The sequence below is a fragment of the Kogia breviceps genome, chromosome 9, assembly GCF_026419965.1.
Source record: "Kogia breviceps isolate mKogBre1 chromosome 9, mKogBre1 haplotype 1, whole genome shotgun sequence".
NCBI lineage: Eukaryota > Metazoa > Chordata > Mammalia > Artiodactyla > Physeteridae > Kogia > Kogia breviceps.
The window spans coordinates 16,566,616-16,584,026 of record NC_081318.1 but is presented as its reverse complement, the minus strand read 5'-3'; the positions used below and the strand labels follow the sequence as shown (position 1 = coordinate 16,584,026).

Sequence of the window (17,411 nt, the reverse complement as noted above, 5' to 3'; positions counted from 1 at the left end):
TCCAGTGTTTCCAGTTTTAGTTAATGGCATCACCATTCAGACTGCAAAGTGTCATCCTCAAAATTCCCTCTTCCTCCGTCATATTCACTCTTTACCAAATGTCATAAAATTCACCTCCTCAAAACACTTTGGAATTCATCACTTTTCTCTATTCCCATCACAATGCCCCAGTCAAAGGTGTCATCATCTGTTAATTGGTCTTAGGCAACAGCCATGTCGACCTATCCTCATTTGCTCTTGCCTTCCTCTAATCCATCTTCCTCACTGTGACCTGAACATTTTTTTTAAAAACACACTTGATTATAGTCATTTTTCCTCCTACCCACTTAAATCCTCCAGTGGCTTCCCATAACTTTTATTATAAAGGCAGTGTTCCCACACACTGCCATGCATCGCTTTCCTCCTCCATGCTTGCCCTACCCATCTCCTCTCATGAAAGACATCCCATAAATTTCCTTAGTTTATCCATTCTGGATATTTTTTAGTTTTTTTCTATCCTCAGTACTCTCTCCCACCACAGAAGGTTTTGATCTGAAGTTCCCTTTTCCTAGCAAATATTTTCATCCACTCTTTACCTGATTAAATTCCTCCTCATCGGTGAGATGTAAACTCAAGCTTCACTTTCTAGGCAAGTCTTCTCTGACCTTCCAGGCAGATTCAAATCCCCCTATTATGTACTCTCAGAACAATATACCTTTATTCCATTACATTTATCATTGTTGTCATTTTCCATTGAATTTGTGTGATTCTTTTTGTGTGATTTATTTGTCTTCTCCACTACCCTGCAAGTTCTATCTTTCTTCACCAGATTCTGTGCACAGAATCTGGCACATTGTAGTTTTTAAATAAATATTTATTTAATAAATAAAGGGATTAAAAATGATGACATTGAAGTGAATCAGAGGCTACATGAGCTCCTAAGCATTGCCCCAAAGTTACAAAGAAAATTATGAGAAGAACTTAGGCCAGAGTGTAAAGATAGTGACAAAAAGTGACTGCACCTGATTAGAATAATTATATAGGTAAGAAAAAAGGTCCTGAGCTATATTTCTGGGTTGGAATTCTAAGATTTAAAAATACTGGTTCGAACATCTACCATGTTTTTCAAAATAAATAGTAACATGTGAAGAAATAAAAATTAGTAGGCGAGAAGAAAAGAAACAACTGGCATTGTCGAGATATGACCCATGTCCAAGCTTGGTTCAGAGCTGTGCAGCACTTTCTTCAGCCTGGCTTGTGCCTATCTCTAAGCCCCTTACACTAGCTATTTCCCCTGCCTGAAATATTCTTACTCCAGAACTTCATGTTGCTCAATTATCAGTCATGTCTCTGATGAAATTTCAGCTCCTTTGTGTCATGCATTCCCTGAATATCTTTATCAGTCAGAGTAAGATAGATTATATTGTGTAGGGAAAGACAAATAGTTGTGGCATAAAACAACACAGTTTTAGTTTACAACTCACTATTCGTCCACAATGGTTAGCAGGAGTCATTCAGGGACCCAGACTATGGAGCTTCTACCATTTTGAACATTGCAGTTGCTATGCCAGAGGGAAGGAGAGTCCTGGTGGTTCTCACATTGGTAATTAAATGCTCAGCTTTGAGTCGCATCAGCGCCACTCAGATCTCAAAACTAGACCTAATCACATGACCATTCCCCAACCACTGCAGTCTGACCTTGTGCCTGTGTGGAGGGGGAACTATAAATATTTGGCAGACAGCATAATATAAAATCTAGACTAGTCTTTTCACTTGCTTCTGCATTTTATTGTAATCACCATTGTTCGATATTATAGCTCTATCTATCTAGCTAGCTGTTTATTGCTTACTTCCCCCGACAAGATGCCCATGAAAGCAAAATTTTGTTGTAGTCAACTTAGCTTATCTCTAGCACATAGAACCATGCATGGCTTTTGAATAGGCAATAAATACATATTGTTTATTAAATGAATGAATGAATGAATAATGCACACTGCCTTTTTTTTTTTTTTTAACCCATACCATCTTCTATCCAAGCCTTCTAGTAGTGAGCTCAGTTTGCCTTTATTCTAAGGCAAGAGGGTTGCTGGACTGTGAAGACAGATTATAAGCAAGGACTATGACATTCAAGTCAGATATTGAGATTAGCACATGGGGAGACATAGGAAGGCAATTCAGACTAAGAAAGTTCACAGAAGCTTCGTGTAGTATGCTGCACTGGCTCAGAGAAAATCTGACATTTTGGCTCCAACTGGCTTTGCCAGGTGAGAGCACTTGATGGTGAGAAAAGTACTGCTTCAGAATGGAGATGACTTTACACTTCCTTCTCAGGTTATGATAGCCTGGTCACTTCCCAAATCTCAGAGATCTCGAGAGAGGCCAGCACCACTGAGTAATTCATCATTTGGGCCTATCTCAATAATCTATTAAGAAAGAATGTGTCCTGTCCTCTCTCCAAGGTACTGATTCAAAACTGGTAAATATGGCCAAACTGTCCTAAGTGGTGAACATTTAGTGGCAATAAACAGCTTCCTCAAACCTTTGCAGCCCTCACCGCACTCCCACTCGGGGATGGTGACTGTAGCCACTATACTTAGCTGAGATTGGGGGCACAATAGTTGGCACAGTTATATTGCCACTAACATAAGCACTCACCTGGAAATTTGGACAAGCTAAATTCAGGTTAAATCTACAATACCTAAATCACTTTCCACACTAGTGGAAACTTGGTATATAGTTTGCTATGGCTGCTGTAGCAAAATACCATAAACTTGGTGGCTTAGAAAAGTGCAACTTTATTATCTCTATCTCATAATTTAGTAGTTCAGAAGTCCAGTATAGCTCTCACTGGAATAAAATCAAGGTGTCAGCATGGCTGCCTTCCTTCTGGAGGCTCTAGGAGAGAATCTGTTTTTGGTTTTTTTTTTTTTTTTTTTAATTTTCCAGCTTCTACAGACTGCCTGCATCCCTTGGCTCATGACTCTTTCCATGTTCAAAGCTAGTAATGGCCAGCCAAATTCTTTTCACATCACATTACTCTGATACTGAGTCTTCTGTCTTGGTTACCTACTTTTAAGGATGCTTGTGTTGTACTGGACCCAACAGAATGATGCTGGATAACCTCCCTTTAAGGTCAGCTGATTAGCAGCTTTAATTCCATTCACCATCTGAATTCCCTCTTTTTTGCCATTTATAGTAACATAGTCAAAAGTTCCAGAGATTAGGATGTGGACATCTCCAGAAGGGGAGGCGTTATTCTATCTAAAAACTTAGTATATATTAAAACATTGAAGATTATAAAATCATCATAAAATTAGCCAAAGGAGTATTATAAATAGCTGGTTTCTCAAAATATAATACGATAAATCTTGAGGTATTAAACTATTTTTAAAATATAATCTGGAATCACTTAAGGTGAACACACTGCCATTTTGCAGGTAAAGACAGTGAATGATGGATGAGATAAATTATTTATCTAAGGCCATATAACTTGAAAGAGTTAAGATTAGGATGCAGGGCACTTTCTACTAAGCCATCACTTTTGCATTGCATTTAGGAAGCCAGGTTATATTGAAATACATTCTAGAACAAATCTATCAAGCAGTTAACATTTGTTTTTAAATTTATGAAGACTAAAATTAAAAATTTACAATACTGGGGTAATTCAACAATATAAAGTGAGTTAATCCTTTGATGTTGATCAAATGATCAGTCCTCTGTGTCCTCTATGTGTGATACAAGAGGCTTTCCAATGCGTAAAGGGACCTAGTTACAAGAGGCTGATTGATGTTTCTAGATGTGTCCATGTGCATATTCACCCAGTTCATCCCATTGCAATAGGACAGTACTGTGTACAAGGTACATTCTTTCTACGAGAATCTGAAGATTGCCATTTTCTGATCTCATGACACAGAAGTGTGCACATAAATAACTGCTTGACAAGTTATTTTTAAGTGAATCAAGATGGTCACTATTAAGGAAAAATATAAACATTGGCAACGATGGGAGCAGACTTAGGAGAAGGTGAAGGGAGACTCTAGACTTAACTCCAAAAGAACCATTCATCTACAAATTCATGTTGTTTGGAATTGTATTATGAAGTATTGTCTATAGTAGACAGTCACTTTTATTCTTCAGGGCTAACTGAAAGCTAAATAAATGCTCTGCGTGTTTATACACAGTCACATAGAAATGCTTTAAAAATGCTGTCTCCCTAGCGCTGCTGTGCTTTGTAAACCTGGCAGTGAAGATGCTATTTATATCTTTAATAAAACATTTAGATTAATTTTTCTGGTTCACCATGGATCCATTTTGAGAAATACAATGGCAAGCTAGTTTTGGATATTATATTCTGACGCTTATCCTTAGCAGCTTGATTGCTATACATTCCAAGTCTCTCCTCCACCCTGTCAGCACATCTCCAGGCTGTTTTGAGTAAGTTCTCTTTGTCTATGCCACCAGGTTTCTAAAGTGGTTTACAGAGAGAACTGTCACCCCAGAAGGGAGAAAGCAAAAAGCAAACAGAAATAGAAGCTTTTTCAAGACGATTTTTGTTTCTGCTACATATTTACCTAAACAGTTCAATGGAATGGGTTTATAAGACACATTTGAGGAGCTGAGAACTTTCAGCTTAGTATGAGAGCCATGTTATAGTTTCTAGCAGTTTAGCAAAGGAGCACAAAACAGCAATGGCCCATTGCCTTTCTCTGACAGTGCTTGTTTTAGTCTTCCATCTTCCCATGGATGTATTTTGTGATAGACACCAAGAGTTGGTTCTTAGTTGTCTTTTTAGATTGTGAGTAATGGCTCCACTAGGACATCTAATTTTGTTACCACACTGAACTTGGGGCTGCTCACTTGCCACACAGCAGAGCCTATCTACTGACACTGGGTTGTAGTAAAGGAAATTACAGTGTTTACTTCAGGTTGCCAAGCAAGGAGAATGGGCAGCTCATGCTCAAAAGACCTGAACTCCCTGATGGCTTTCAAGGAAGGGTTTTTAAAGGCAACATTCAGGGTGAGGGTTCTAGCTCATGGACTTTCTTCTGATTGGTTGATAGTGAGGTGACAGGGTGACATTTCAGGAATCTTAACCATCAACCTTCCGGTTCCAACCAGTCTGGGGTCTGCTGTGCTGGTCAGCATGAGGTCACCTCCTCCACCAGGGTGAAGGTCTTGTTTTCTGCAGAACAAGTCAAAGATATGTGTTAGAATATTATGTATATCCCTTGAGGAGGAACTAGGACTCTGTTTTATTACTGACCTATTGTTTAAGCTATCATTACTTTTCTTGCTTGACTCGTTTTCCTTTGTTTCTGCATTCCCTCACTTCTCTAATTAGTAACTGCTCAAGTCTGCTCTTTGGAATTCAGTGAAGGCCTAGGAGACTAAAGCCTTTTTTCTACAAACAAGAAATGAGGGACACGAAGAGGTTTTGTACCTGGGAAGGCCCTGCAGAGTCTTGCTCAGTTTCAATTCCCCCTTTTCTTTGATACTCCTCAATCCTGAGGGTAACAGGAGCAGGACAAGAAAGGAAGTAAAGTTGTAGGTAAAGAGATTAATCATAAATTTGGCAGGGGAACTAGGTTTTAGAGGGGCTTGGTTTCAGTTTCACTTGGTAAGTGCCTTTTTCAAGATGTCTTCTCACATGCCCTCTCCCCACCCTAATCTCTTTCCCTTTACTGCAGTCAATTTTAGAACTTATTCCTATTTTTCTGTCTTCATTAGTCTGTTAATTCAATTATTTTCTTTTAGTTTACAACTTAACTTTACCAGGGATATCTCCAGATTAGAAATAAATATAACAATCAGAAGTTCTGGAGAGAAAATAAGAAATTTTACCAATTCTAACATTGCAGAATTAGTCATTGTCACTAAGTAGTCATAGTAAAAAACTGTTTAATGTGTTGGAGTTATTTTTAATGGTATATAAATAATGTAGTTATGTTAATAGCATATTAATAGTCTGGCCAAAGGTAATAAGCCAGTGCCAAAGATAGCTCATATTTTAATAAAAGTTTTAAAATTCCTCCATGAGAATTATCATCATATTCATATAATTGTAGCCTGAGAAATATTCCCTTTAGGTGTTCAAGTTCTGAGCAATTAACCACTTCAAAATAACTTCGAGATTGAATATACTTAAAGAAAACTGATTTGGTGATTGGGGGAAGGGTCTACCGTGCTTACAGTCCAAGTGCAGTAACCACACCCTGTTTTATAAGAAATGTTACGTCTAAAAGAGACAGGAGAAACATGGTTCACACCAGATTTTTTATTTTTAAATTTAAGAAGGAAGAGTCAAAGTCTAAACTTACACAGAATCACTAGGAAGTAGAGAGTTGTGGTTAAAATTATCTGGTGAATCTCAAACCAATCAGTAGGACACGTAAGAGCAGGGTAGCAACTGAGAAAATGTTTAAGGGCAAAAAGGCTTGGAATGAGAGAACATTTGTGAATTTAGGTGGTCAGAAAATAAAATCCTTGTATGAAAACTTAGATTCATAAGGAGTTAGTCTATTTCTTTTTACTATCAGAATGTACTTATGGTCTAGAGGATTAGAAACTAGTTTCTATAGCTAACAGGTATGACTACTCATGGTTTTGGAAGCCAGAGCAAAGCAACTGTGGGGAGTTCTGTGCTTGACACAGGGCAGAACAGGCATCTTTGTTTTGGAGTGGAAATTTCATTTCTTCATTAGGAGCCATATAAGGACAAGGGGTACCTTGCATTGACATTCCATACCAGGAGCTGATAAGACTAATTAAGTAAAGGAAAGTGATAGCTTCATCTTTCTAGTAAGGTTACACATATATTCTTTCCTCATATAACTTGAGTGAACAAGAATAACACCCTGCCCCAAACTTTCCCTGTCCCCCAGCCACATATTGGCTAATATTCTCTTAAGTAGACATTATTTTTAATTAAGAAGGAAACGCCTGCCTGGGGGAAGTAGGAATGGGCAAGGAGAAAAGAAATCAGTCATTCACACTGCAATTTAGTTACATATCCACCATCAATAATAATTCACATCTTACAAAATACTTTTCGCAAATACGATTTCATTTAATAAACATGACAACTCTGGGGTAGATTCTATACATTAGTTACATGTGAGGGAACTGAGGTGTGTCAAACAATAATCAGTATCATGACTACAAAGGACAAAGAGCTTTATTTGGGGGTCTTAAAAACTGCAATTCAGGAAACACAGATTTGGGTAAGATCAGGGAAGAGAAAGAGTCAGGGTCTTATAAAGACAAAAGCCATTAGGTTGATAAGTTGTCTGGAAAGAGTTGTGATTGACTCTAATGCAGGAAAGGAAATATTTGTCTTTAAAGAATAGGCTGTCACAAGTTATTTTAGGGTAAGGATTTGATGAGTAGATAGACTGTGACAATTTATTTTAGGGTAAGTGTCCGATAAGTATCTTGAGTTTCTGGCAGATGTTCTAGATGCCTGCTGAAACAATAAGAGATCAAAAGGTCAGGTTCCATCCGGGTTAAGATGTACACAAGTCACACTTCCTCAGTGGCCTTCTGGGTCCATTTTCGAGAGCTCCCTTAGTGATACCAGCTCCATTTTGACTTTCCTTTTACAAGTGTAAAGGGATTAAGCATTTTGTCCAAGGTCACATCTAATAAGTGGTGAAGTTTGAACCTGAGCCTTGCTTTGCTCTGTGAAGAGTTTTGGATCCCATCTTTCCCATGTTTTGGCCCTAAAAGCAAGTCTACTATTTATAACTTAGCAATTTTTCATCTTCTTCACTTTCCTAGTATTGTCCAGGTAATCCCTACTTCTTACATGATGATAAAAAGGCTTTCTATATACCATTACTCTTCTTAGATACTGGGCGGCATATTCCCACTTTCACCTTGAAAATTTACATTCTTGCCCTGTTTTCATTCTCTCACTCATCACTGTGGACCAGCTCTAGGGCAAGACATATAGAAACCTAAGAGAACATTCCCAGGGATAAGCCTAGTATTATTCTGCAAACTGAAAGTGTAAACTATGGCTCAAAAATGTTTCCATTGCTTTAAGTGCATTCCATAAACAGGGACTGCATTCCAGTTCTTAGTAACGTTACTCTCATCCCCAATGCCATTATAGAATTAGAATAAGCTGTAACGGCCATGCCCAAGAGTTTTCTTCTCAAATTATAGAAATGTCCATGTGCCAGAGATACTCGCTGCTAAGTAACTTCACAGTCACCTTATTACTTCCAAAACACAAAACAAGACAAAATTAGTATAATAAAAGCTACAGTGAAATTGGAAGTACATCCTAGAGCATAGTGCCCTGGACAAAAAGTATGTAGGGATGCTCCTGTCCTACTCTAGTCTTCTCCATTAACTAACTCTGGAAATGAGATATTAGTTACATTTGTCTACCCTGGATACTACAAAAGCATGTGCCCAAGTTTTGGTAGATGGTGTGGGGGAGGAAAAATAATTTTCCCTCTACCCTTCTAGGTTCTCAGCTGAGATTCCCCTATAATAAAATATTAATATGAAAAAAACAAACAAAATTTTAATAACATGTATACCTCCAGTATACATGAGAGACCTAGGAAAACTGAGTAACTCTCTGAAATGGCCCAAGCCATCATCTTAAATAACATCTGCAACTAAAGGCAAAAGAAGGTGTTGGGTGGGTTGGCGGAAGAGGCCAGTTGTGGGAGGTAACCAGGAAAAACACAGTAAATAAGGGTAAGGTTGTTATATAGATTTAAGCTTTCACCTTCACCTTTGATAAAACTTGTTTCTAGAGCTTTAGAGTCATCCTTCTGTTCTTAGTACAGAGAAGGAGATACCCTTACAAATGTAAAAAGGTCTCTTACAAAAGGGTAACTGCTACTTAGTTTTCAGAACTTCTCCTATGTCTGCCTTTTCTCCAAAATAATCAATATGCCAAAGAGGCATGTTTTGGAGTGGGATATTCTGTTCATTAATATATGGTCACTAATATATGTCTTCAGTTTTAACAGTATCTTCCTGCTAATTGTTTTAAATATTTTAAGTATTGTTTCATCATCCAGAGTCTCTCACTTCCAAGATCTAACTTGTCATAGCTTCCAAATCCCAGGGAGAGTGCCTTATGTAAAATCCACCTATGGAATCAGCTCTCTGATAGAGAAGTGTCAGGCCCTTTCCTGAATCCCTCATGGATTATGGCATCAAAAGTTTTATCACAAGTGCCTAAGAACAACATTTCTGTTTCTGTTGTTCTTTCGAATTGGATTAGCTTTCTGAAGGGCAGGAGCCTTTCTTAGTTATTTATTTTTGTTGCCCTAGTATCTAAGAGAATATTGCATGATATACTAATTTTGTTGAGCCAATTTCCATACTTCACATTTAGTTTATAATAGGCTTCTGAGAAACACTCTACTCTCAGAAGTGTCTCCGCGATTCACAATGCTGCAGAAGGAAGCAAAGCAATGGCAGCTTGTTTACATGCGACTTGCTCAAGAAAGAAACATTTCCATGGGATTACAATCAAGCAGGGAAATCCGTCTGCTCCATATCCTGGCATCAATAAAAGGAGAGCACATTGTGTCAGCTATGGACTTTAAGGGTAGATTTTGAGTGGTTGTTCTTGAAAATGTTCAATGATTTACCAATGCATGTTTATTGGGCATCCTTTTAAAATGAACTCCCTTTCTAAGAAAGCATTTGTCAATAAAAGCCTTGTAGAAATGTAGCACATACATTGACTTCGCCTGGGACCTTGCCTCATTCCTTTTTGCAGGTTTGTATAGAATACAGCCCATGAGATTTTGTAAATGAGGCCCTTAAACCCAAATCCCAGTCACCTTGCTGAGTAAATGAGGAAGAAAGGACAAAGTGTCCAGGATCTGTCTTATTAGGCACAGTAAATCAGGGAATGCTTCTTCAGGAGCACTAGTAGGAGAAAGAGTGTCTTTAAAATGAAAAAGTCTATATGGGGTGACATTATCAACTACATTCAGTTGAGTCTTGCTTGGCAAAAGGCTGCTTTGTGCGTCACAATTATCTCAGTCACTCTGAAGAAGCAGAGTAGATCAAATTTAGTGAGGACGCTGTCCTCTGTGATGGTGCCTCCCAGGATATCTTTGAAATGTTTTCAAATTTCCACCTGTCCCTTGAAGGACAATTTTAGTTAGCTTAAGAACCAGGTAAATATATGATCTGAGAAATTATGTGAATTCCCATGAGTATGTGACTAGTTGACTCTAAATTCTAAGAAATTAAGTTTCCCTACAGACTGAAAAGATTTTGAGATTTCCTAGCCGACTCTTTCCCACACAGTCATTGATTCAAATAATTTGGGCCCCACTTAGAGAGAAGAGTCTGATAAGACTTTCACTTTGAACTTTCTAGAATCTTATCTCCATCTGAGATTCCAGCATCTCACTTAGGCTGTGAAAAGGGGAAATTTAAGCTGTTTGTCAAAATCTACCCTGAGGTTGATGTGGTTGAAATGTTTGTTCTCCCTGTGTTAGAGGTTCACCTCTAAAGAGGAACTGGGCACTACATCCTGGAAGGAGGAATGCCCAGACACTAAATGCTTTTCTAGGAAACACGTGTCCCCATGTGGCCTTTTTCTCCTGCATTCTTAACACTGATTTATCACCATTGCAGCTGCTTAACATCTTGGAGGGGATTGTTTCATTTTTTCCCCCTTCTTTGTATTCCCTGTTCAAAAATGAGCTCTGTATTTTAAATATTTTAGACCCAGCAGCAGTAAATGTTTTCAGGCTTTGGATAACACCACCACTGCTTGGAGAGGAAGAGTTTAAAACAGCTGTGATGCCAAGCTTCAAGAAAAAAGGAGAAGGAAAAAAATAGCAAAGCATTGTTTGTTAAACTGTCACCAAGCATTGTCACTCAGAATCAGTCTCATTTGTATATGGAAACTCCTATTGCAGGGACTGAAAAAGAAAGCTTAGGATTTTCTAGGAGAGAAAGAGATAATCTTTTTTAGCTAAAGAATAGAAGCATTTAAAATTACTCTCTAGAAAGGTTTGCAGGGAAAATAAATAACTCTAAGAAGAATAGTGTGTCTATTATGGGACTGTTATTAAGATTTCAAAACAGTAAGGGCAACTGTAGCAGCCATTTTAAGCAGTGATTGTCTTCTAGTGGAGGTTCACTTTTAACCCAGGATTGTTATATTTCAAACTGAGCTCAAGGAAAAGATAGGTTCCTTTGGCATACATCAGAAGAATCAGCCTGCCTTTCCCAAACCTCCTGCTGACAAATGCTGTGCTTTCCTAGTTCAAATCGAACAGTTTGTGTGAGTGGGAGATGAAGACAAGACAAAATCTCCTTGCTCTTGGCTCATTTTCCCCATATAGGCAAGGCTCGCACATTCATTTTCTTGGTTCTTTGAAAGCAGAAAATTAAGAAAATATTATGGCCGCCATACCTGGTGGGAAATCACTTGAGTTGAACTCTCGTCGCCCTCTTAATGTGCTTCTGATGACAGAGTGCTGATTTGTGCATCTAATTACTGAAGTCTAATTATTGCTACAACATTGAAATCAACATGGCACAATAAAATATGCACCACCTTCCCAGAAATGAGACTTGTTGTTCACCTTCTCCTCATGTTGGTGGTGATCTTATTTACAGTCTTACTCAAAATGGAACGTTGTCAAAGATTCAAAGTCATCCCTTTCGAGCATCTGAGCTCTTTAGCACATGCCTAAAAGTAACTTTCTGAGGTTGCAGGTAATGAAGTTTGGCTTTACAAGTGGAAATTACTAATTTATTAGTGTTCTTTGAGGTGAAAAGTAGGCATGTAGATAAAAAGATACCCATAGATGCATTCTGTAAAGTCTTTAGAAAGCACTTTTGAAAATGTTCCACACCGTGGTTTACTAATAAATGTAAAAGCTATATTACTGGGATGGGGGACTACTCTTTTATCTCAGAAAGTGAACTGTCTTAAGAAATAAAAATAAAATGCTCAGAATGCACATGATCTTTTCTTGTATAGAAAGAGAAACTAGAAGGGGGGAAAATGGGATTTCTTTGGGTTGGTGCTTTGATGGATTATGTTTAACATGCTTGTTGCATGAAATTGAGGAGCAGTATGGTTTCCATTGGCAAGATTCACTCCTAAATATTCCGATTGAGTAGGTCAGAGGCATGACCCAAGAATCTGTTGTCAAATCCTGACTGACAGTCTCATAATTATAGCTAATTTGCTATATGTCAGGCCTTCTTCTGAAAACTTTACATGAATGAACTCTATTATTCCTTATAAAAACCCCAGGGGAATGTTACTATTACTGTATCCCTTTTACAGATTAAAAATATGTGGCAGGGAGCACTTTAAATAATTCTCCAAAAACACCCAATGAGTGGCACAGATACAAGTATGTGTTTAAAAAAAAAGTGTTTTCAGTGATGACCTAGAAGAAGAAGAAAATGGACATTGTTGCTGATTGCTTGCTAAAAATGCTGTTTCCTTTTGCAGCTCCTCTCCCAAAGGCCACAGGTACCATGGCTTCCATGGAACATGGTAGTTCGGTTATTCATGGACTCTGTTTTATTCAAGTGTGAGAAAATATTCGCTAGATTTCATTGGCGTTTTGCTTTATTGCTCTTTTTGGAATGTGTAGCCCCGTTTTATTAATGATATGAAAGAATATTATTATATGAAAGGCATTAATGATATGAAAGAACAAAATAGCAACAGATCACTGGGTTTTCTTCTTCTCTGTTGCTGGCCAGGAATTCCTTGCCCTTTATTTCTCTGCTTTGGGAATGTCTCTGTGGTTTTGTTTTGTTTTGTTTTAAAGATCCAAGCAACTCCCTGGGTTTATGGAGGCTTAATGGTCAGAAATAATGGAGAAAGAAAGGAAAATGTGAATTCATTTTCAAAAGATCACCTAAGAGAGAAGAAATGACAAAATCAGATATTTAATGTAAACAACCAAATGCTGGGGGAGGCTGAGGTCAAGACTGGACAGAGCTGTCTTGATTTTCTAACATGTATCTTATAATCTCCCAATGGTGGTGGGATGTGAGGGTGTGGAGGCTGGAGGTAGAGCCACAGGATATAATGCATTATTTCAGGGTGACTTCAATCAAGCCAAAAAAGTTTGTGCCACATCCTGCTTGGTGATAGCTATGAGTTAACAGAAAGGGCAGACCCTTTCTTCTACATAATTTTCATTTATCAATGAATTTGTATTGCTGAATAATTATTCATCTTGATTGATCTGATTGTCTTTCCCTGCCAAGAAGATGGGGAGCTTATAAAGGACAGGGACAGGGACTTTTGCTATTCTGTATTCCCTTTGACAGCTAGCAATGGCCTGGGCATCAAGATTTGAACTGAACTTAATTGGATATATCAATTAATATTTCAGCTTTTTTCATTTGATTGGCGAAGGTGGATGAAAGGAAATGTAGCCTTATAACGTATCGTACACTGATGTTATCTTTATATACACATACTTTCACAAAAGCAAGTCTTGTTCTCAACTATACTTTAGAATCATCATTGTATCTTTATCAGTTGGGACTAGTACCTAAAAATAATGAGTATTCTTCTTGGAATGGATTTCTCATTAAAATGAAAAAATAAAAACCTAAGACTGATTTAACACAAAAAGTTTGTATCCTAATTTTTTCATGGAGGTCCCAAATTCCATAAAGCACCATAAATACTTTGTAATCTAATGCCTATTAGTCAAAGAAACATGGGCATTGACCCTTGTATAAAATAAGAAAGAAAAAAATTACCTCTTCCTCATATATTTGCCAGTGTCCCAAAGAAATAAATAATCCGTGAAGAGTTCAGCACGATTATATGTTTACAAAGCACAGAGGATTTATTCTAATATATTCCCACCTGGAAAAACTGGGCTTAAGCATCTTCAGCAATCAGAAAGCAACACCGCGTCCTTCCCAATATGTCATGTCACCTTTACAGCAATCATACTTGCAGGAATGGGACTGGGTGGTGGTAGTAACTGTAAACGTTCTGATGTAGAAATTGCAGATGGAGAGCTTCGCTCTGGGGATGGACGTGGAAAGGAGCAGAAAGGAGCCTGGAGAAAAGGCTGTCATATTTGCTCAGAAGAACCGCCAAATCAGAGAGCAGAGAAGATTTCATTGGAGGAGTAACTAATCCTGTCATATTGAAAGAAAATTGTAAATGTTCTCTCCAGAAATTGTCCGCCCATTGCAGCTCATCGAACACACACTCAACGAACACACGCACGCTCTCTTGTTATACTAAAGGTGCCCGGGCGCAGAAACCCGCTCCAGCGAGTGCGCGCTACACACACACACACACACACACACACACACGGACACGGACACACACGGACACGCACACACAAACACGAACGCACACACGCGCCAGCCTGAGGGTTGCCGGAGCCTTGAAACTGCAGATTCCACTAGGAGATCGCCAGGGGAACCGAACTAATCAGTTATTAGTTGCCCCTACACTAATGACTACTTCCCTTACTTCCCCAAGCACTTTGGTGAAGAAATGAATCCCGCCCAGCTCGCCAGTCCAGCCAGGTCTCTGTTCGGTCTTGCTCTCCAGACTCAGCTTCTTCGTGAAAGCCAGGTTTGAAAGTCCTTTTTTTGCTTCTCCTTTGGTGTTTTGGTGTGGAGGGCGGGGGCAGTGTCACTTTAACTCCAGTCTACACCGCAGAGGGGTTTCAGAGTCGTCAAGTGACTGGGACGGGTGTGGGGTGCGCGACTCTGCTAGCGCTCGCCCGAGCCTCGCAGCTCTGGCCTGAGCCTTCGGGTCCGCTCTCTCCCCGCCTCCCCCGCCCCACCCCTCCGGGTGTCGCGGCACCAGCTAATCTTTTCCTTTTCGCTTGCAAGATCAAGGGAGAAAGCAAGCCGGCGCCTGGCCTCGGACTCTGAGCGCAGCGCAGCTCGCTCCCCGGCCGGTGAGCCCCGAACCCGCGAAGGGCTCCTCCACGCTCCTGCCAGCCCACACCAGGGATATTGCAGCCCGGGGAGGCACCTGGAGCTAATCCGGCGGCAGGTAAGGACAGCGCGTTGCTCAGCTCTCTGCTTGACAGCGCCAGGGACCCTGGCACCACGGGGTCCCTCCCATTTGCCAGGAGTGGGAGCGGAGGGGTCGGGTGTTAGGGAATTGGAGAATTCCTCCACAAGTGCAGATCCTCGAAAGGAAACTTTGGTTTCTGGGGCTTGGAGAACTGAGGGCAGCGATGGGGGGTCTGGAAAGAAGGGACAAGAGAGGCAGAGCGTGGAACAAGGATGCGATTCCGCGGGTCACTGAGTCCGGAGGAAGGTGGCAAAGGTACCCTGGGGGCCGCGCCGGCCGGGGCATCGCTCCCTCTCGCAACCCGCCATTCCCTCCACTGTCACCCGACTCCCTCCTCCTCCCCGACAGGCCGTCAAGGAAAAGACCGGAGAGCTTCGCCCTCTCCTTCCCCTCACGTTCCTTCCAGCCTGGGGTCTGGCCACGTCTCCCAGGCGTTTGGGGTGGAGGCCCAGCTCCTCTGGCTCCATTTGGTCCCCTGGTTCCACCTTCTGAACTGCCCTTTGGGCGCCCGCGCCAAGTCGCGGGAGAGAGGCTTGGTACTGCGGTCCAAGGAGCATGGCCAGGGGCAGGGGAATAAGAATGAGGAGAGGGCCCCAGGAAAGAAGAGGAAGCTTTCTGCCACCCCATCCCATTTCGGCCCGCACACGAGGTCGGCTGTCTGCCTCGACTTGAGGACAGGGTCTCAGCCCGGAGCCCGCGAGGTCCCGGACCGCTCCTGGGCTTCGCCGACAGCCACCTCACGATGGGCTCTGGACCACCCCGGCGGGGTTCGGGGTCACTGATTGCGAACAGCTGCACCCACAATGTCCCTCGCAGTCCACACCTGAGGACCCGGGTGATCGCAAATAACTTGTAGCTCTCGGAACCTGCGAGGTGCGGTCCAAGCCCGTGCAGGGGAGATCGAGCAGAAATTCCACCTGTGCGCTCTGCCCAGCGCCCCTGGGGCGCCCCCCGGGGGGCAGGAGGCTGCATGCCTAGGAGAGCTCTTAAGAGGTCAAGATTCAAGATTCCCCGAAATCACTGACTCAGAAAGCAGCACACACCCACTGCCTCAGCCTCCTTCCAGCGCCCCCATCACTTTCTCTACCCTCCTGCCCGTCGCCGTCTTCGAGGCTGCTTTGGGCCACAAAATCGTCCAAAGGAGCGTCTGCCGAGCTCACCAGACCCAGGCCTTGAGACCAATGTTGCCTGTATGGAAATATCTCTGGGGAGTCACTCGGGACGGAGAGGCGGGAGGAGAGCAGAGAAATGGAGGTAAACGCTTAAGGCAAGCAGAGCTGTCCGCTGACATCTCACCCGAGCTGCCCGACCGTGTCCTTAGTCAGTTCACGGCCCCGGCATGTCTGTGATGGAGGCCACCTAGGGCTCCAAGTCGGCCAGCCCAGGCGCGGCGAGCCCTTACAGAGCACGGCGCCTCCAGGTCCTCAAGCTCCGGAATCCCCTGCATTGACTTTCTAGTTCCCTTTCATCTTTTCCTTTTTTGGTTTGTTTTGCTTTTCGTGCTCTTTTTCTTAGCGCTGGGTGGCAGTGGGTTCGTGTAGTTTTCCTGTCCCCTAGTACACGCAGCCAGCGACACAAACACGCATCTACATGCTGTACGGCACACCCGCCCGCACTCTGTCGCGCAGCCCCCAGCTCGACCGCCCCGAGTGCCGGCAGCAATGGCCACCTCCATAGCACGATCCCGGCCGTGGCCTTGGTTCCTCCAAGGGCTGGGCCAGAGGAGAGGGGAGCGAAAGGCCTGGGGAAAACTTGAATTGGGGTTGAGGGGGAAGGAGGGGCGGGGGGGAGACACTGAGGGAAAAGGCCCCCAGCGCTCGAGCTCGGCTGCGGCTGCGCAGAGCATTAAGGGACCTGATGCTGCGGCGCCCCAGACCCTCAGCGCCTGCGTCCAGCAGAGCCCACCCTTGGGGGGCAGCATTTCTCTGGGGAAGTTCAGATGGCCAGGTCCTGGAGTGGACCAGCACCTCACTTCGCTCCAGGCCATTCGGGTTTACCGGTCTTGAGAGGGCTCTGAAAGTGAGGCAGCTCATAAACTCCAGCTATTCAACCTGGCCTTGTGCCCCAAACCCCCATTGTATTTTGTTGGCAGTCTGTGTATATATATATATATATATATATATATATATATATATATATATATATATATATATGCATGCATTTTTGGCAATCCGTATAACAAGGAGATATATAGAGTACATTTTCCTTGGTAAGCAAATAATAAGGATGATGACACACTTAAGAAACTGCAATTAGGGATGTGTGTGTGTGAGATCTTCGGGGTGATAACAACAAGGTCATAATCATAGAAGTTAACCAGTTGATCACAGTAAGAGCTGTATTAGGCTGCAGTTCAGAAAGTGGACTTTTGAGACTCTTGGCAAATGGATGGAAGAATTTT

General features: G+C 41.8%; 1 protein-coding gene and 1 long non-coding RNA gene across 4 annotated transcripts in view; one reads left to right on the top strand and one right to left on the bottom strand.

Moving 5' to 3' along the window:
- Positions 1-4,899: 4,899 nt before the first annotated feature.
- On the bottom strand, positions 4,900-16,321 carry LOC136794830 (uncharacterized). Its single transcript, XR_010842074.1, has 3 exons — positions 16,307-16,321; positions 13,829-14,109; positions 4,900-5,161 (listed from the first exon to the last, which is right to left on the bottom strand). It is a non-coding gene; the product is annotated as an uncharacterized lncRNA (long non-coding RNA).
- The window catches only part of CHRM2 (cholinergic receptor muscarinic 2), a 156,843-nt gene continuing 153,408 nt past the window's right edge, over positions 13,977-17,411 (top strand). For 2 of the 3 annotated variants that reach the window (XR_010842073.1, XM_067042072.1), the window contains exon 1: positions 16,138-16,264. Coding sequence is in view for 1 of the 3 variants with exons in the window: in XM_067042072.1 (XP_066898173.1) it covers positions 16,192-16,264 (73 nt within the window). In the remaining 2 variants the exon portion in view is untranslated. Of the gene's footprint in view, positions 14,558-14,820; positions 14,987-16,137; positions 16,265-17,411 lie in introns of those variants that run through there. The other variant, XM_059074933.2, reaches the window with a different exon arrangement.